General features: G+C 57.2%; 1 protein-coding gene across 1 annotated transcript; it reads right to left on the reverse strand.

Annotated features, from left to right (window-relative positions):
- Window positions 1-1,698: 1,698 nt before the first annotated feature.
- Window positions 1,699-20,723, reverse strand: LOC119108188 (uncharacterized). Its single transcript, XM_037231767.1, has 16 exons — window positions 20,603-20,723; window positions 17,668-17,774; window positions 16,932-17,059; window positions 15,654-15,923; window positions 14,586-14,720; window positions 14,080-14,164; window positions 12,423-12,566; window positions 11,894-12,034; window positions 11,562-11,636; window positions 10,308-11,123; window positions 9,479-9,719; window positions 7,153-7,363; window positions 6,288-6,414; window positions 3,537-3,572; window positions 3,227-3,395; window positions 1,699-1,709 (listed from the first exon to the last, which is right to left on the reverse strand). The coding sequence occupies exons 1-16, from the start codon at window positions 20,721-20,723 to the stop codon at window positions 1,699-1,701; spliced, it is 2,817 nt and encodes a 938-aa protein (XP_037087662.1).
- Between the last annotated feature and the right edge of the window lie 485 nt (window positions 20,724-21,208).

Here is a 21,208-nt window from a genome sequence, read left to right on the forward strand (position 1 = left end):
TCAGGAAAGACATTTGGCAATGGGCTCATGACAATATACACTTTGGGATATGCTTTTGAGTCCGTTTATGATGCGTGCCCCATATGCCATCTCCGCTCAAGCAATAATGGGAGGCTACAAGCCTACAGCGCACCGACATGATAAGATTCTTGACTTGCAACAACCGACTGTGCAAATCTCTGTGCAAATGTGTCTGCAATCAGCCATCTGCAGAGCTCGGTTCCGCTAGAACGAGACGGGTTTGGTTGTTCCCTGCAACCGTCGCATGGCGCTATCGCACTGGTGACAGGACGCCAGAAATCCGCTGTGTCCACCCCGACATCGCATGTTCTCTCGATGAGCCACAACGGCTGCCTAATCAAAATTCACACAAAGGCGAAAGTGGCGGGGACGTGTGCACGATTTCGCGCCGGGGAAGGGGCTCAGCGGAAAAGGAATAAGCATTTTCGAATTGGACTCCGAGTAGGGCTATGAATACGGTGGCGGAAAGAAAAGGCAGGAAAAAGGGTGCTGCGCTGTCCTCTTGAGCACGCCCTGTATCGCGTGCGACGGCGATGTGTGGGTCGTGTGTCCCGGCATACCGTCAACCTGTCTCGCGTGCGATGGCGATGTGTGGGTCGTGTGTCCCGGCATACCGTCAGCCTGTCTCACGTGCGATGGCGGTGTTCGGGTCGTGTGTCCCGGCGTACCGTCAGCTTGGTTCGCACGAGCAGCACCGATGCGTCTTCCGCTGCCACTGACCCACCGCTTGACCCAGTCAGGCCAGCTGGTAAGTTTTGCCATCTGTGTTAGAGCGCGCCCTGTGCTGTTTCAGGACACAAATATACAGCAAGGTGTGGAGCCGATGATGGCAAGCAGTGGCCGATCTGCGCAGCATTTGCAGTGCAAGCGGTGGGCGACCTGCGCAGTGGTTCCGTCGCAGTGCAAGCAGTGGGCGGCTTGCGCGGCGGTTGCGGTGCAAGCAGTGGGCGACTTGCGTGGCGGTTGCAGCGCAAGCAGTGCGTGACTTGCGCGGCTGGTTGCAGTGCAAGCAGTGGGCGACTTGTGCGGCGGTCGCAGTGCAAGCAGTGCGTGACTTGCGCGGCGGTTGCAGTGCAAGCAGTGGGCGACTTGCGCGGCGGTCGCAGTGCAAGCAGTGGGCGGCCCAGGGGAACGCTGCGATGGTATGCTAGGTTTCTACTGTAGTTGCATAATTAGCGGAGCCTTTCGGCCAGTAACGTACTTCTGCGATGTGAGACACGTGCCGGCAAGCTGTTAGTGTTACGGAGACACTGTTCTGGTTATTTTAATGTTTCACGCACCGTTTATTGGGATGCGATCGTAGAATACGGCAGGTTTTCGTCGTCGTACTTGAAGTTGTTTTCATCGCTGATGTTACAAGTTATGTTATATGCTGATGTTACTGTCACAAGATCAGTTCCACTTCTCAGCTTCAAACGTCCCGCTTCCCATGCTCGTGGCAAGATAAGAGCTTACGAGGCACTCTGTATTGTAACGTGCAGCGCACAATTGAGACCTGGCACCACTTCTGTGCGACCTCTATCGACATGACGTGCTGCACTCGCCTGCGACACCATCCAGCGCAGCACAGCCCGCGCGGCGACACATTAACACTGATCGCAGGGGCAGCACGGAAAGACCAGCACCCGGCCGCTACAGCGGACCGTGCCGTGTCCTGTGTCCCGTGTCCGGACGCAGTCAGTCCTGCTCTGTCGTCGGCAGGCGCCGGCGAGCGAGCGCAGGCCCGCCACGGACGGCGGCCTCCTCGGAGCGCGCGCTGACGCCACACGACAGGGACGGACGGGGGCCGTCCGGCCCGGCCGGCGCCGTTAAGCTCTGGGTGACACGCGGCAGACGGACGTCGGTGCGCGCGCGCTGGCCACCGGGCCGGGGCGGGGCGTCGGACCGGACCCGTTCTCACTTGTGAGAGGAGAGGGCGCGCAGCGATAGCTGACTCACGGGGCGTGCGCACCGACGGGATGCCGCGCGGCGGAGCTGGGATACCCGTCGGGATCAAGACCTTGGGGGCCATTGACCGCGGCCTCGGCTAGCTGTGGACTCATCCCGGCGGCCATGTCCTCCACCGCGTGGACTCTCGACGCTGGCGGGCTTTCAGCGAGGCTTACGAGGTTACACTCGGTCCGAACCTCCAGCGAAACAACGTTTCGTTTGTTCGTACCATCAGAGTACTTGGAAGGTGGTTTGCGGCGTCCTCGTGAGCGCGTGCAAAACAGCGCATGCTCAGCGGTCATTGGTTACAGCATCCGAACCAGCAGCTTGTCGGCGCGGGTACATGGAGCCCTATAATTACACACAGTGCTGCCAACTGCCAAATTTGGCATCACTTTTTTGCTGTGATGGTGCTGTACCGCCAAAAGTGTGACAAAACATGATCCGACACTTGCTCCTTGTTGGCGGAAAATGTCACCAGCCAGTCAACAGCTCAACGAGAGACATTCACGCGACGTACGGCGTGCTGCGGCTGGCGACAAGCTTTCTTCGATCCAGCAAGCCATAGAGGCCTTCGAATACGTGCTGTTGTTGCACGCTCGCCTCTGCGTTCGAGCCGACGGCGTTGGGTGAGCGACAGGGCCACACACGGCCATCATGAATCTACTAAAACATCCGCGGGGCCGCACTGATCAAGCGCCAACACAGCCCTATGGGCCGATAAGAACTGGTCGCATCCCACCTCGCCATCAGGCGGGAAAGAACCTCACGCAGTTTCATGGACAGTGAGAGTTCAAACTTTAGCTTAGATTTCAACCAAATCATATGCGGGCCGATGCGTAGCGTTGCATTATTTGCCGCTCAATGCAACCGACGCTTGGCGAAGCATTGCAATTCGCGCCAGTGGCGTGGTTCGTGGAGAACAAGGCTGACAACGCTATAACGGGGTGGGGCTGGGCCTCACGCAACATGGACCCACAGCCGGCTGCCTGCCGTGACGTCGGAGTCTGCGAACGGCTTCCTGAGCTGGCATCCTGCACTCCAGTCACACGAACGACATGGCGCTCGTCTGGCGCCCGGCAACGGCGCTCGTATCGGGCGCCAGGACCAACCTCTTTCCGCTGCCCTGTCACCCAGGACCAACCTCTTCCGCTGCCCTGTCACGTGTCAGATTGTACAGCGGGCCGGCCTGGCTCGAGCTCGGCACCCCACCTCCCCTGGGGATGCCGCGGTGCCCTCAGGCGGTCCGCTGCGCCCGGCCGCCGGCGCAAGGCACGTCCTCGTCCCTCGTCCGGCTCGGCGGCGGCTCGGCCGAACAGGCGACTCTCGACACCGGTGCGTGTGATGGCGTACAGCGGCCGCAGCGCCGCCCGGAGCGACTCGAACAGGTGCGGGAACAACACCTCCTGCTGTGCCAGCAGCTGCTTCACACGCGGTGGCCGCTCCTGGGGGCCGGCACCACGGTTAGGCGGGGAACTAACGCGGGAGCAGCACCACCCGCTGGGCCGGCAGCTGCTTCACACGGTGCCGCTCCTGGGGGACGGCGTCACGGTTAGGCGGGGAACTAACGCGGGAGCAGCACACACCCGCTGGGCCGGCAGCTGCTTCACGCGGTGCCGCTCCTGGGGGCCGGCACCACGGTTAGGCGGGGAACTAACGCGGGAGCAGCACCACCCGCTGGGCCGGCAGCTGCTTCACGCGCAGCTGCTGGCCCAGTGCCAGCTCCTGGGGTCAACAGAACGACTGGTGAAGAACAGCTGCGGGGATGAATAACATCTGCCCGTGATCGCGCGCTGGCAGAAAATATTCTAAGAATATTTATATACGTTAACATTTGTTTACACACGTTAATATATACGTTAATATTTGAACATTAACTAACAGAAAACTCGGCACTTAAACACCTCCTCACTTGCCTGACCAGTCAGTCCCGCCTCGAGTAACGTAGGCAACATAACAATATGACGATACCCCCGATCTTACCTCCCATTCGAGTAACGTGGGAAACATAACAATATGACGATGCCCCCGATCTTACCTCCCACTCGAGTAACGTGGGAAACATAACAGTTGGACGATGCCCTCCATCTTACCTCCCACTCGAGCAACGTGGGAAACATAACATTTGAGAACTGCAAAGAAGCTGCCGAACCCGGGCCGTACCCGGACCCACATCTGGATGTCAGGCGTCCCATCGAACAACCGGACCCAGATCTGGATGGCAGGCGTCCCATCCAAACGGCAATGGGAGATTAACAATGACGAAACCCACCCCAAATTAGCCAACAAACTGCCCCGATTTGATCCACTTTTCACAAAGTTGGGGAATAGAGTCCAAGTTGAGGGGGCTAGAGCCTCCTGAAAACGCAATAATTTTGTTTTGTTTCGTATATCGATTTCGCCGGCTGAAACTGCCCGCCTTGCCCCAGCCAACTTTCGAGAAATCTGATTGCGAATAAACGCATGAACTCTGTCGCAGTGAGGCTCATTTTCTGTCAAGCTGTCGTGAAAGAAATGCGTTGCATTACGAATATCGTGTTGTGTGATTTTTAAAGGCGTCCGAGCCCGACTGTTTTAGGTTCTGGCGTCCACCTGATGCTCCACCCACGTCTCTTACCACCTGGCTCGTCTAACGGCGCGCACCGAATATTACTGGTAATAATGGTCAGCTAGTCAACACCTACACCATACGGTCCTGATACACAAGAGCGGCAGCGTCGTCGAAAGAACTTTATCTATGGAAGTAAGCCAGTCACTGACAGCCCTTAATGCCACTGATGTCATGCAGCTCCGACCACCTACGCACGCGGCCTGCCGAGACAGGGGCGTCTCATGTGGTGTCCACGGTACTCTTCCGGCGCCACCGCGCTTGGTGAGCAATGAGTCACGCACACCAGTTTGAGTGCTAGATATTGTTCGGTGGCCATGAATGGTCAATGCAGATATGTTGTGAATCATGTAGACATCCGTCAGTCGAGTCATGATACTGGTCATGTGACATGATCACGTCACGCGCATGCGAACATGTACTGATCATGATCATGTGTCGTGATCATACGAGGCAATGACACACGGGATAGGCGTAAACTATCATACGGATGGTGCCTCCCCCCTCCCCCCCAAAAAAACACGAAAACTGGGCGCCTTCGGTCACCGATACCGGTGGGCTCCATCACCCCGCTTGGAGGTCTACAGAACTCAAGATGGAGGTCCCGACGTAGCATTTGTTCGCAAATTCACAAACATGGCTGTCTGAATGTGCGCCGCCCGAAAGCGGTCATGCCTGTCAATTTGAATCCACGACATCGACGAATTTACAATGCTACACGGTTTTAACTATCGTGATGGAAAGTAATACAACAGCGCATATGCTGGGTTAATAATGACCGTAATGGAAGGCGTGTGCAGAACACGCCTGTATATCTCATCTGGCGTAATCCCGCGCTTGTGTACGTTATCTGGCGTAATCCCGCCTCATCACGCCACCACGAGTTGTGTTTTAGATGGGTTTCGGAGTCGGCACCACCGGCCGCTTTCCGGTCCCCATGTCACCGAGCATCGTCCACGTCGATGTTACAGCTACGGTCCAGACAATTCTGTGAAGAGGTATTGAGTTGTAATCCACGCAAACGCTTGCGTCCTGAATTCGGTTTCATACATTCATCTGCTCTCGTTGATGAGGCCTGACAGCAATCCTTACAACGTCCACAAACGGACGGATCCATGGTTTGCTCACGCGTGGTTTCGAATTGTGTTCTCAGCTTTGTCCGCATCTTGGAAGTCCGCATCTAACTGTTGCCATGCTAGTTGAATGCGGCGGGGCGGGGGGGGGGGGGGGGGGGTAAAATCGTGGCAACTGTGCAATGTAAAACCTCCAGATCTCATCAGAACCGCAGTCCTTGTCACTGAAAGCTGAAGCAACCAGCGGCCTGCTGTTGCCAAAATATTACCTTCTAGACAGCGTGATGGCCGGGCAGAGCTGAACTGTCCCACCTGATAGTCTATCGTCGTTCGCGCGTGGCCTACTTAGTCGGCAGCCTCGCTCGTAAACAAAATGACCTACCAGCGATTTATGTCCGCGATGTTACGGCTGGGCTTTTGAGGAAAATAACAAAACTGTCCGCTATCCATACAAATCATTCAACGTCTGTTCACACACCGCTGCGGCTTACACTATCACACCACCGCGTCGTATAAAACAGCAGCTGCTTCTCATGGTTATCAACTACCCGCCCCCCCCCCCCCCCCTCTATACTTCGCCAATCCGTCCCCGATAACAGAGCAGCAGAGCGGGGCTGGCGCCCGCGGGTCCGACGAGCCGTCGGCCGCCAACCCACCTTGGGCTCCTCGAAGCATGCTGGGCAGTTCTCGGGGATGACCGGCAGGCCGCGCGACTCGGCGAAGCGGCGCAGCTCCTTCTCGCGGACGTAGATGAGCGGCCTGATAACGCGCAGGTCCTCCTCGCTGCCGAGCACGCGCCGCAACACAGGTTCACGCCATGGACGCGGTGGCAGGGGGGGGGGGGGGGCTGGCCGTGTCACGGACATAGTCGCGGTCGGAAGATTATCACGCCATTGACGCGGGCAGCGGAAGGCTGGCCACGCCACGGAAGTGAAAAGCGGGAGGCTGGCCACGCCACAAGTGTGAAAAGCAGGAGGCTGGCCACGCCACGAGTGTGAACAGCGAGAGGCTGGTCACGCCACGGATGTGAACCGCGGGAGGCCGGTCACGCCACGGACGTGAAAAGCGGGAGGATGGCCACGCCACAAGTGTGAACAGCGGGAGGCTGGTCACGCCCGCGGATGTGAACCGCGGGAGGCTGGTCACGCCACGGACGTGAACAGCGGGAGGCTGACCACGCCTCGGATAGCGGGAGGCTGGTCACGCCACGGATGTGAGTAGCGGGAGACTGGTCACGCCACGGATGTGAGTAGCGGGAGGCCGGCCACACCACGGATGTGAATAGCGGGAGACTGGTCACACCACGGATGTGAGTAGCGGGAGACTGGTCACGCCACGGATGTGAGTAGCGGGAGACTGGTCACACCACGAGCACGTCTAATATAGTTCTGCACGCTTTGACCAAAGACTTGAGACGCCGGCGAGCATTTATGGATAGCCGAGCTCGCCACGTGACGGTGCACAGCTGCGGACCGCCGGCGGCGGGCCGGCTTGCCTCCTACGTCGCAGGGACCAACTTACGTGACCGCGTAGCACGCCTTCATGGTGCGCAGCCGGCCGTTGTGGAAGACCGACATGAGGAAGCTCTCGGACACGTCGTCCAGGTGCTGGCCGAACGCCAACACGTTGTAGCCCTGGCGGCGGGCGGCCGCGTACAGGCGGCCCCGCTTCATGCGCGAGCAGAAGCTGCAGATGCTGCTGCACTCCACCTCCTCCGCCTGACGCAGGATACCTGCCGACCGCTGCCGGTCGTCACACGGCAGCGACGACCGCCGAGGACAGGCGGCCTCCCTGGCCGGGCGTGTAGCTGTGTTGTGCTCTTATGTTGGCTTCTGCCCGGTACTAAAGACTAGCCTTCGAGCATTGGGTTCCATCCGATTTACAAACATCGCTGAGCTTGATCTTTGTGACGGTGCGAGACAAATTGTTCTGATGTACGCGGCCTACGCACATTGCGTCGGCTGCTGGTCACAGCACAGCACGCTCCTAAACAAAACTTGGCACATGGAGTGTAGGAACATGCTTGATATATCAGAGGGACTATATCACCCGCCACATGGGGTTTTGGACTGAGAGATCCACGTTGTAGAGCACAAGCAGACGGACACAGTGACGTGCTGATGAGCTCTCGCTGGACGGGTGTTTTCACACCTTCACCGGTCAAGGGCCCATACCACCTCCAAAACTGAAGACCCCGCGGACAGCAGCATCGCCTCCTTGGCGTCAAACTACGTCAGACTGGCTACACCAAACATCAGCGTACGTGACCAATCGACGCCAAGACCACGTCAATGGGGAAGTTCATCAGAACTCATGTTCCACAGCCGTTCGTTAGTGTGCCTTAACGTATCGCGCGACCGAAATGATCTCAATGAGGAGGCACCACACTTTCAGCGGGTTAGGTCATTTCCGGAAAATCTCGGAGGACGCTGGGGCTCTCGCTTGACGAGGGTTTTGGCTTATTTGGTTTATGTTTCATTTCCTGTGCTTTGACGTAATCACTCCTGGGTGTCTTCCCTACTATCACGCGTGGCGTCGTCAGCAGCAGCACCACGCAGTTCCGTCCCTTGGTTTCTGGATAGGCACGCGGTATTGTATGGTCGTAACGGCGTTAGTTGCAAAATTCAGACGGCAAGCACGATCAGTTGATTTTCGGGGGGGGGGGGGGGGTTACAGGGAGTGTGCCACCTTTGTGTATCTACGATTCAATCGGAAACACCAGTTTTATCCAAATCGTTGTGTATAGCTCACGATTTCTATTTGAAGTGGCCGCAGCTACGGGAGAAAAGCATGACATGGACCATCGTGACGCATTGTTTCAAACATCAACCAGTGCTTTTCTTGGTACCAGACCTTTGCCTCCCGCTGGGCCAGTCACAAGCGTTCTTTTATTCGCACCAGCAGAGGTGCCACGGCAGTTGTCATGATGACGGCGGTCGTGAGAGCAAGAAAAAGCATAGTGCTGTTACAGTCGACGGCGTAACGTGAACCCGAAAACAATTAACATTAATACCCTTAGTATGTCTTGACAGTGCTACAATGACACTACCCAGTGCTATTTATCAACGGAACTGGTCCTGAAGTTTCACTTACGTATGTTTTTGAAACATCCTCTAAAAGTGGGGCGCTCCATTTAAGGCCTTAAAAACTTGTACGAACCATCTGCACTACAATCAGTTATCAGGTATGGTAACCAGCATCACCAATCTTCAAAAATCAGCACAATATTCTAGTTGTAATGTTACTATTAACATTATGTTATACTCGTAATATAACTACCAGCATTACATTTTCTATTTATAACTAAGCAGTTGCCGTTATTGCACTGCAGACAAATAGCAGCGGGCCATGACCAGTGTTCCAATATTCAGCAACTTGGGTGACAGGGATGTCGATATTCTATATGCTATTACACCCCGGCTTGGGGTCCACTGCCGGTGGCCCCTCCCCTGCTTCAAATTCAACCAATCAGCATCGAACCGGGCGGAGGTCAATCCAACCTCTAAACGCCGCAGACTTGACGAATGGCCGGGCTGGTCAGATGTCTGGCTTCGGGGTCAAAGAACAGCGGATTAGCGCCAATGAATTGTGTGTGGAGATACAGGAGAGCCAGGATTCCGACAGAATGAATATGTACTGATATCCTGCACACCCTGCTGCATAAATTTTGAACCGCTGCTATGAAGCACATCAAGCGTGTTTCAATCACTCACATGAAATGCAAACTCCATCATGAGCCCAGAGGTAAGAAATGAAAAACATGAAAAAACAGACAGGCCAGCAAACAAAAAACAAACAGGCCAGCAAACAGTCAGGTACAGATAAACAGAGCTGCCGGTGGTCTGACCTTGCACCTCGTAGTAGTAGGGCACGCCGAGCTTGGCCAGGTAGGGGCGCAGCGGGCGCGGGTCGTAAGCGCTGCTCTGCGGGTCGACGGTGACGGCCGCCAGGTGGAAGGGCGCGCCACGGCTGGCCGCCACGAACTGGTACTGGCGCAGCACGTGCAGCAGCGAGAGCGAGTCCTTGCCGCCCGAGAGGCAGACCAGCACACGGTCGTCCGGCCGCAGCATCGAGAACTCCTCGATCGCCTGGCGTGAGATCGCCGCGTCAGGCCACGTTAGGGCAGAGCAGGGCAGGGCAGGGCAGGGCAGGGCAGGGCAGGGCAGGGCAGGGCAGGGCAGGGCAGGGCAGGGCAGGGCAAGGGCAGGCCAGGACGGGACAGGACAGGACAGGGTAGGGCAGGGCAGAGCAGAACAGGGCAGGGCAGGAGAAGGATGGGCAGGGCACGGCAGGTCCGGGCAGGACAGGGAGGGCAGGGGCAGGACAGAGGAAGGGGGGGGGGCAGGACGGGGCCGGACAGGTAAGACGGACGACGCTGAGGCGTGCCAGAGCCGACTGACTCAGCAGATGGGAGCAGTCAGACACGATCCGAATGATCGGTGCATTCCACACGATTAGATGGTCTGCTTCTATAGCTAGATCAATAGCGCATGCTAACGTCATGTCCAACGCATAGTACAGCATGCTACGGACACAACATAAAGAATGAAGGTCGCAGCATGCATTCTGTACAATGCTGCAAAATGTTGCATGAAGAGTGGTGATCCAGTCCCACCCTCAGTGATCGCCAAGCTTGCATGCCAGCCTTTACGTACCGGTCTTCTCCATGCACGTACCTCGGCCGTTTTCTTGAAGATGGCCCGCGGCGGCGCATGCCACTGGGGCCCGGTCGGCTGGGCCTTGGCCGGCGCTCTGTGGGCGGGGCTCGGCGGACTGGCGGCCGGTCCGTCGCCGTCTCCGGACGCGGAGTCCGGGCCGCCGCCGTCCGCTCCGCTCACCACACCGGAGGGTGCCTGGCCGGCGCCCGCCGCCCCCGCGACACCGGGCTCGCCGCCGGCTAGTCTAGAGCTATCGTAGGACTCGGACTCGAGGCGGACCCCGCAAGGTGAGCCCTTGATGTCACTCGTTTTCGCGCCACTGTCGTCACTGATTTCTGAATCGCGGGCGTCACTGACGAGGGTTCCTACGCCGCTATCGATATGTGCCACACTGCTGCCACTCATTTTTGAATCGCAGCTGTCACTGACAATGCCATCTGAGGCGTCACTGACTGTCGCCTCACGGCTGTCGCTAATTTTCGAACTGCAGCTGTCACTAGTTTTGATCTCACGAACGCTCGTGACCTTTGGTTCAATGCCTTGACCCCCTGGTGCTTCGCGAGGCCGGCCGCTGCTCGGTCGGCTGTGGTCAGTGGCCGGCTGTTCCCGACAGCATCCGATCGGCGCTGCCAGCCGATCGGCGCCGCTCGCGCCCGTGCCGCCGCCGTGCGCTGCCGCGCTCCGTTCGGCCGCATCGTCACTCCCGCTGACGGAGAATACCACAGCGGCGGCGACAGGGGCAGCGGCGACGGGGGGTGGCGTGGCCGGGGGCGTCACCACCGACACGGCCACCACGCGCCGACCGCACGACGCTGACACCAACGCCGCCACCGGCTGCGAGCGCGCCGGCGCCTCGGTGCTGGCCGCCGGTCGGCTCTCGGCGCCGTCCGGCGAGCTCCGTCGGTCGGCGCCGGCGCCGGTGCCGCGCGCCGCCGGCCCAGGCACCGGCGCCGGCGGCGACGCGGCCGGCATCTGGCCGGCCGAGCCGTGGCGCCGGATGGCCGGCGGCCGCGCGCCGCTGAAGAACAGATTGTGCAGCTCCTGCGCCAGAAAGCGCGTGTCCGAGAGCCGGCGGTCGGTACCGCACGAGACGCTCATGGCGCGCTGCTTCATGTGCGGCGGGCGCGTGGGCGTGTCGATCGGCGAGGAGGCGGCGGCCGGCGGCGCGCGCGCCGGTCGGCCGCGGTCGCGATCCAGCGAGCCGGCGTACTGGAGCGGTGTGGCTGGCGCGGCCGCCGGCGTCCGCGGCGACTCCGGCTGGTCGACGCGAGCCGACGCCGGCGGGTCGCGGCTCTCGGACATGGCCCGGCGGCGGCCAAGCGCCATCCGCCCCTGCCCGGAGTACACCTGCGCACGGCGACGGAAGGCCCGGTCAGCTCAGCCGAGACATGAGCCTCAGAACACACCATACAATCACTCCGCACAATACCAGAACCAGGCAGCTACCTGCAACACTTATCTGAGCTTATCGATCTTCCGAGATACTCGGTCAGGCAAGATCACCAGCCAGCACCGCCCACCGGAGCCCCATCCAGTGACCACAGCAGCGCCTCTGCCCACGCCGGACACACCCCGTTCCGCTCCGCCGAGGCGCCGACACTCACCCGCGGCTTGAACGGCGGCCGCATGGTGATGGCCGTGCCATGTAGCATTAGGCGCGCCTCGTTCGGCAGCAGGAACCAGCGCAGCTCTGTCGCCGCCGCGTCAAACATGGCGCTGTGGTCGGGCACCTGGCGCGGGCAGTTCTGCCGGGCCAGGGATCAGGTCAGAGCGGCAGAGGTTAAGGAGACGGTCATGTGTCGAAGCGGATATGAATGGGAATGCAAAACATAACAAAACATGACGGACATTCGCGAGCCTACCAATTGAAAATGACGCATGAAACAAACAACCCGAAGCACCATAATCATGGGGAATGAGGGAAATAGCCATGTTGTGATAGCAGTCATTAGTCATGAAACCAATCCACCATTCCTCGAATCATTTTGATTCAGATGAAAACTAAAGAAGTCCTGAAAGCCGACCCGTTCTTACGACGGATGCAAGAGCGCCGCTGGAAGTTTCCGCTGGCCTGGTCACACAAAAGTGGTACAAATTATCCCGACGGCAGCCCTAGGCGGCGGGCGGGCGCACCTTCTTGGCGCTGTCGATGAGGGCGCGGGCGCGGGCGGCGCAGGCGCGCAGCTCCGGCGCCGGCGGGTGGGCCGACCGCTGCCGGTACTCCATGCGGCCCGAGCCGTAGCGGATGTCGCCCAGCCAGCGGCGCTCCTTCAGAACCTGACGGGGTCGCGCAACGGTCCACCGGGGCTCCAGGTCACCCCAATGCTAGATCACCAGACCACCAGGTCATCGGGTCCACCAGTTCACCGGAACACCAGTTCACCGGATCACCAGTTCACCGGATCACCAGGTCAGCGGATCTACCAGGTCAGCGGACTCACAGGTCAGCCGGATCACCAGGTCAGCAGGACTCACCAGGTCACAGGATCACCAGGTCACAGGATCACCAGGTCAGCAGACTACCAGTTCACCGGATCACCAGGTCAGCGGATCACCAGGTCAGCGGACTACCAGGTCACCGGATCACCAGGTCAGCGGACTACCAGGTCACAGGATCACCAGGTCACAGGATCCCCAGGTCGCCGCGCCGGATCCAAGAGTGGGCACTGGCCGGGCCGGGGTCACCGCTCGAGGTAGCCGGGTCGCCCGTACCAGCGTGGATTGGGTCAGCGACATTGCCCGTCGGCACCGCAGCCGACCTTGGCGCAACAGACGACTACAGCCTCGGCGAGATGGACGGGACAGCCAGGCTGGGAACACCGCAGCAGGCGTGTTTGACCTGTATCTGGTGCACCGACCAGAAAGCAGGGCGGTCTTTCATGGAGCCGGCATACGGCATGCGGCTCGCGAAGCGGAAGAGCCGCGCGTACGTCACGGACGGTACGAGCGGCATTCCGCGCACGCGAGCTGATCCACTGGATACAGCAGATCCACTGGATACAGCCGATACACTGGATACAGCCAGTACACTGGGCACAGCCGATACACTGGATACAGCTGATACACTGGATACAGCCGATCCATTGGATACAGCAGATACACTGGATACAGCCGATACATTGGATACAGCCGGTACACTGGGCACAGCCGATACACTGGATACAGCCGGTACACTGGGCACAACCGATACACTGGATACAGCCGGTACACTGGATACAGCCGGTACACTGGGCACAGCCGATACACTGGATACAGCTGGTACACTGGATACAGCCGGTACACTGGGCACAGCCGATACACTGGATACAGCCGGTACACTGGGCACAGCCGATACACTGGATACAGCCGACACACTGGATACAGCCGATATACTGGATACAGCCGACACACCGGATACAGCCGACACACCGGATACAGTCGATACACTGGATACAGCCGATACACTGGATAGAGCCGATACACTGGATACAGTCGATACACTAGATACAGCTGGTACACTGGGCACAGCCGATACACTGGATACGGCCGGTACACTGGATACAGCCGATACACCGTTGCGGTCACAATGCTACACGCCAGAATCCGATAGATGAACGACAGGACCACTATGCAGAAGTTGTCACTAAATGGGAGATCTAAAAGCATATGACAAGCTTCAATTGGACAAGTGTTTCGAGATTTACATGGCATCACCCGACGATAAGTCATCACAAAACAGCTGTAAGCGAGCGGCGAACCGGCGCCTGATGCGTCAGGTGCTGAGCGGACGGCGGACCGGCGCCACACGCACCAGGTTGGAGTGGTGCCTCCACTCGCCGGTCTCCGGGTTGACCCGATACTGGGGCAGCAGCTTCCAGCCGTGCTCGCTCACCAGCCTGCAACAGCCGAGCGGGGTCAGCAGCGGTCCCTGCTGCCAGCCGACACAGGCGAACACCTCACCAACTGATGGTCAGTCATCAGTCATCAGCAGCGGTCCACCGCTTTCCTTGGGCAGCCGGGTCACGACTGCCGTAGGGCCCTGCCAAACACGCACGGACCTAAGTCTGGTGCGTGACCACGCCTTACCTCACACGGACCAATCAGCCCGCAGACATTGACGTACATAAGCATACATGCGTACTGATTGAGGTGAGCAGGCACAGTAGAAATCCAAACCCAACTGACCTAACAGGCGTGGTTGACAAGTCGCTTCGTTTTCATCGAAATATTTCATGACGATATATAACTGACCTAAGGGTCGTGATGATGTCATCCAGCTCGTCCCCCGGTAGCCGAGTGCGACGTCGCGTGACTGACCTGAGGGCAGTGATGACGTGCTCCAGCTCGTCCTCCGACAGCAGGTAGCTGAGCGTGACGCGCGTGAAGCCAGGCCGCAGCAGCTCGTACGAGGAGTACTCGCCCTGGCGCCGCAGGTGGGTCCGGTCCAGCCGGCTGCGAACGACACACACACACTGAAATCCCGCTGGGTGTTGAATTACCAGGCACTCGCTGAAAAGGCAAAAATCCCCCCCCCCCCTCAAACAAACAAAGAAAGAGCTAAAACGAACTTTGGGTCCCATGAAGAAATGAAAAAAATATGTAACATGACACAATGCGAGAGCAAGGTGACTTCCGGCCATTTCAGGCACAACGACGTAGATCTTTCTTCGCAACTTAACACACTGTGGTTAGCCTTGTCCCTCGGGGATCACGCTACCCAGGTGCCAAGCTGTCTCCTGGTCACGTCTGCTGTTCTCACCTGTTCTCAGCGATGGTCCGCGTCTGTCGCGTCTGCTGTTCTCACCTGTTCTCAGCGATGGTCCGCGTCTGTCGCGTCTGCTGTTCTCACCTGTCCTCAGCGATGGTCCGTGTCTAGCGTCTGCTGTTCTCACCTGCCTAACGATGGATCGCACCGGCCACGTCTGCTGTTCTCCACCTGTCTCAGCGATGGCTCGCGTCTAGCGCGTCTGCTGTTCTCACCTGTCCTCAGCGATGGTCCGCACCGGTCACGTCTGCTGTTCTCACCTGTCCTCAGCGATGGTCCGTGTCTATCGCGTCTGCTGTTCTCACCTGTCCTCAGCGATGGTCCGCGCCTGTCGCGTCAGCTGTTCTCACCTGTCCTAAGCGATGGTCCGCGCCTGTCGCGTCTGCTGTTCTCACCTGTCCTAAGCGATGGTCCGCGCCTGTCGCGTCTGCTGTTCTCACCTGTCCTCAGCGATGGTCCGCACCGGTCACGTCTGCTGTTCTCACCTGTCCTCAGCGATGGTCCGTGTCTATCGCGTCTGCTGTTCTCACCTGTCCTCAGCGATGGTCCGCGCCGGTCACGTCTGCTGTTCTCACCTGTCCTCAGCGATGGTCCGTGTCTATCGCGTCTGCTGTTCTCACCTGTCCTCAGCGATGGTCCGCTCGTAGCGTTCGGCCAGCGCCTCGTCGATCCCCAGCAGGTCCTGGGCGTAAGGGCCGGCGCATGCGCACCCGCCGCGCGTCTGCACGCCTAGCAGGTCATTTAGCAGCGCCGCCACAAAGTTGTGGTGCAGGAAGGCGCCGCTGGGTGTCGCCACCAGGAAGGAGAAGATGGGCAGGCGCGGGCAGGACGTGGCGCGTGGTCCCAGAAGCACCAGCTTAGGCATGGAGCGTGCCTCACGCAGGAACCGGCTGCCGACGGAGAGGCCGCCGGTCACTGGCGGCCGGGGGGCTGGGCGTGTGTGAGACGGAGGGCGGCACGGACTCGAGCCGTCGGCACGGGATGACGTGATCTCGCAGGGTTACCGGTGTACTAAAAGCTTTGCTCCGGCCGTTATTCCTGAGAAGGCCTACGGACGGCCCTCGTTCTGGACCAAGCCATGCCCTGGCTGGGTTTCCTCTGCACGTCAAGCATCGGCGTCGAGCCAGGATGGCTGCCGCCTCACTCCATCACCTCTGGTTGCTTCATATCACAGTTCTGAGACGCCTTTCGTTTAAGGCCGAGCGAGAGAGAGGGGGCAGAGAGAGGGGGACAGAGAGAGAGAGAGAGGGAGAGAGAGAAAAAAACGAGAGCGAGAGAAAGAACAAGAGCGAGAGAAGCTAACCTAACCAAACCCCAACGTTTCATACTCATTTGAACACGGCAGCAGGGTCTTCAAGCTTGATCGACCCGGGTTAAAGTGCATCGGCCTTCAGATGAATATCAAGGCTACGGAGACAAGCTGATACAGGGAAACCTTAGTCGGTTCATCTTGCTTTGGTCAACGCACACACAGACCGGCCGTCTTCATACGGCACATTATCACCGACTTCCGGACCGTCACTCTGACGAAAAACACAATCAAACGCATCTCAAAGCTGCGACACACGCTCCCTGATAGCACACTTCATGATGATGTGGCCACCTCAATGTTGACGGAAGGTGTCACCGAGCCTCCTGGCCAACTCTGAGCTTGGGTCAACATGACGTTTTTACCGCAAATCCAACACGTCAGCTTCACTTGTGTCAACACTGCCGAAGTTGGCAACGGCTGAAGCGGGTCGAAGCGCTCGGTGACGCAGGGTGAGGGGGGGGGGGGGAGACTACATTCCATCACATGGGAGGCGGTAGCTCGGTGCTGGCAATCCATTCCACAGATTGTGAACATATGCAGCTATATATCCCGGCGGATAGGCGTGATCTGGTGCTGGCCGGCTCACCTGACGATCGCATCGTCCCAGAGTCGAATCTGCTCCGGGCCGAGCGCCTCCTTCAGCTGGAGCACGAGGCCGGCCCGCACCGCCTCCACGATAGCCGGTGTGCCGGCCTCCTCCCGCGCCTCCACGTTCTGCCAGCGGCCGCGTCGCGTCACAGCACGGCGGCACTGCACACGGCGGCACGACACGGCGTCGTGGCACACAGCGTCACGGTACGGTGTCACGGCACACGGCGTCACGGCACACGGCGTCACGGCACGGCGTCACGGCACACGGCGTCACGGCACACGGCGTCACGGCACACGGCATCACGGCACGGCAAACGGCACACGGCGCACAGCACGGCGTCACGGCACACGGCGTCACGACACACAGCGGCACAGTACAGCGTCATGACACGGCGTCACGTCATGACACGGCACTGACGCCCGCATGGCCTGGTCAGAGCGGGACACAAGCCGGCGTAAGCCATGACGTTCGATCACACACAAGCCGTGTTGCTTTCATGGGCGGGAGGGCAACGCCATCAACCAGCTCATGGGCAGGCACGCAAATTGGCCCCTGTCATGCACAGCTTGGGGAAAGTATTCATACCAAGGACAGTGTCACACCCACACGCAGCTAACGTGGAGGGAACCACCAGCGGCCGCTGTTCCGTACCAACACACGCTCCCATCGCGCACAGCCTCCGTCCGGCAGAGCATCTGTAGCGACAGACGCGGGCGCGACGCCGCCGTACCTGTAGGTAGCGGTGCTGGTCGCGGCGCACAAAGAAGACGGTGCCGCCGCCGCCGCCGCCGTCCGGCACCGGGTTCCGCACCAGACGCGTCTTCACCACCAGAACACCTGCCGCCGGCGGCGAGGCGGACCGTCACCGGCTGACGCGCCACACAGGCCACGGGACACGCCAGGCACGACCACAATCCAAGGCCAGGGAAACGGTGGGCACATTGTTATCTATTCAAAAGCGCCGATCCTTCGTCTATGGTGTGCTGACCACGCAATGAATGTTGACATGTGTGGCACGCACACAGTGGCATTCCACATGACGTCATAATTATTACCGGGTTCTGGTCATTACTGGGTTCGAATAATCACTCCTTCACCACCCATTCTGCATCTTCGATATGTTCGCCCCCTCCCCCTCCCCCCCACGTCAGTTGGTAACGAGTGCAACGCGGCAAAACAGTGTTGGAAAACTTGACGTGTCCAGGTATAATGTATGCCAGAAGATTTTGTACTCCAGGATTGTGGCCAGGTAAAATGACATATGTTGTACTTCATCATGGTGCAACAAAAACATTTTTTTGAAGAAAAAAAACTCACTGTATCTCTCTGTTTCAGGACAAAATTAAACCAGAAGATGCAACAGCTTGAGGCTTGCTGCTTCCATCATGAGCCATGTATTGATATCTGCAAGAGCACAAATCTTGCGCCTACCAGACTAAGACGCCCAACAGCAAGCAGCCTGTGTTGCCACCAATGTATAAGATTGAGCATGTATGGAAATGTGAAAAATAAAGTGTGAATGTTGAATTAAATTGCCTTTGAACAACACTGGGAAATGAGAAACGAGCACCAGAATAGCACCAGTCTGTAGATTTGCAAAGCTCTCACTTCCTACGCCCTACGCAGACCAACTCAAACTTGAATATAACTTAACCTACCATTGACGACGAACCGCATTTATTGCCAAGGATGCAATGAACGGTCATAGAAAACGACGCAACCAAGCACCTACCACAGACGGCCGCTTATTCACGCGCAACCACTGTGTTATGACAATGCAAATAAGAGAATCACTCGCAATTCAGTGTTGGAAACGTCTCAACTATTCGGCGCCTTGCGCCCACCTCCCAGCTCAGGTTGGAGGTTAAACATAGCCCAAATCTCCAACTGGTTTTGATAATTCGCCTGCTGGTGACTGATTTGTCAAGAGCATAAATATTCTGCTCGCGCTCATGCCTTGAACAGATTTGTAAACATTTGGAGGGAAGCTGTATAGAGATGGGTATCACGATTATGACGAAGGACTTGCATTGACCTGTACGCGAACTCTCTTAGGTCAAAGTTTGAAGTTACTAGATCATGACCTTCGGGTAAAATAAGGTAACACAAGGCCAAATTCCAAGATTGGTCTCCAAAGGACCAGTAGAACCTAGGCAACTGTTCTAAGAAAATGCTACACGCGCAGTTAAGGTAAGTGACATTGTTTGACCTTTAAACACACGCCTGGGTGGCCGGCTGGATACCATTCGCTCGGGTGGAGGCGGTCAATTTGACCCCCTCCTCAGATCCCGGGAACTAAGAGAGCTACAGACACCAAATTCACAGGGTGTGTTGACCTGTACGTGAACTCACTCAAGTTAAAGTGTTAAGTTCCTAGGTCATGACCTTCAGGCCAGATAGGGCAAACAAGGTCAAATTTCAGGTTGTCTCCAAAGGGCCCCTAGAACTAGGCAACTGTTCTAAGAAAAATGTTACACGCTCAGTTAAGGTCAGTGACCTTTTTACCTTTTAAAGGTCACGAGGACCCAAAAATATAAGACCGTTCTGAGTTTTGCATCTGGATAAGCGACAAAGATTACGCTGGCAGTATGTTCCTGAAAACAAAACGTTGACCTGAGTCATTTTAGGTCCGTGACTTATTCTGACCTATACAAAGTCAATTGAAGGTATATAACGCGGTTCCTGCTATCAATATATTCGAAATGAGCACCAGAAACCAGCCCATACAGCAAGCCCTAGAGTAATAAAACAGGTTTGTTTTGACCTTGGTCTGACGTTCCGTCTGTTCCTAGGTCAATGCTATTCGTTAATTCAATTGTTTTGTTGCATAAGAGAGTATCCCAGAGATGTCTGGCTTCGTCCAACGAAGCCAGACATCGCTCGTTGTTTGATCGGATCCGACGATTCCCCGTAGAGGAACAGTGCCCTTCGCTGAAACCATGGCCTGACTTGACCTGTCCACAGGTCAGCGAACTTACAAGGGTATACACCTGAATTTTATATGTCAGACAATCCGCCGTTTCAATTGTCTACAGACACCATCCCAAATTGCGCGCTGGCTACGGGTCCGGCCGTTCGGAAATCCTTCCGGGAATCCCTTCCGGGAGGGGGGGGGGGGGGGGGCTCAATTTGACACCTCACCCGAATGCGTGTTAAGGGTGTAAATGGTGAAATAGGCTGGTAAATTCAGGCTTTATAGAAATATAATTTTAAGGCACGAAAAGGTTGCTAGTAAGGGCAAAAAAAAAACGTTCAGAGACAGCCATCTCACTCCGGCAAAAACACCAGAACACCAGAGTAACACGAACCCATAACTTTGGTCCTGCAAGTTAAGAAGAAGGGTTTACTGGAACAAAACATCAATGAATTGGAACATAAATTATCCTATTTTTCAATGATATGGGTTACAGCGCATTAAAATCCATAAATACAGTGTATTGTCCGCAGGAGTCAGCGGAGTGACTGACTCCAATCCCTTTTGGTCGGCGTGGACGGGTCCGCCAGGCATTGCACTTGCGCTGGCTCGGTAAATCGGTTGAGAGTGCTGCCTGTCTCTATTATTCGGCTGGGACGTAAAGGGCCTCGTGTGTTATCCGGAAGGCAAAGGGCATGAATGTTAATCCGTTTTTAAAACCAGTTAGCTGGTAGATCGTGAGTAGCGTGACCGTGGTGGAGCGTGAGTGGCGCGATCATGGTGGAGCTTAAGTAGGTGGCCGTCTGTGGCACCTTCTTTGTATATTTATGCACCATTTTTCTCTGGCTGTGCGTATCGTAGCCATCCTCCATGTTGGAGGGTGCATACGCCCGGTGCGTAGCCACCCTCTATTTCTGAGTGTGTTTAAGCCCGGTGCGTAACCACCCGCCGTTTTGGAGGGTGGTTACCACGCACAGCCTGTCATAAACTGAAAACCCATATATCTACACCTATGCTTCTTAGCACAGAGCCTGAGACCGTGTTGTTTCAGCGTACCATGTTAAATACCGATGTTTCCTCCCATTACAAGTGTTTTTACATGAATTGCTGTACATGGAAAGTGGCGCTTTATTGAGTACCACCGAGTGTACTGCTATCTCTCAAAGATAGTCTAAATAAAATTGTTATGACCCACGGCACTCGGATATTTTTGCCGTGCACTATAGACAATTTGTACTCCGCTCCCAGGATTTTTTTTAATTTCCAACACTGCAACAAAGTGACGGTTGCCGGGCACGGACCGACCACTCGACACACGGTTGTGGATAACACTTAACGCGCTACCGACCGCGGCTTA

Source organism: Pollicipes pollicipes, unplaced genomic scaffold (genome assembly GCF_011947565.3).
Source record: "Pollicipes pollicipes isolate AB1234 unplaced genomic scaffold, Ppol_2.1 Scaffold_2555;HRSCAF=2994_pilon_pilon_pilon, whole genome shotgun sequence".
Lineage (NCBI taxonomy): Eukaryota > Metazoa > Arthropoda > Thecostraca > Pollicipedomorpha > Pollicipedidae > Pollicipes > Pollicipes pollicipes.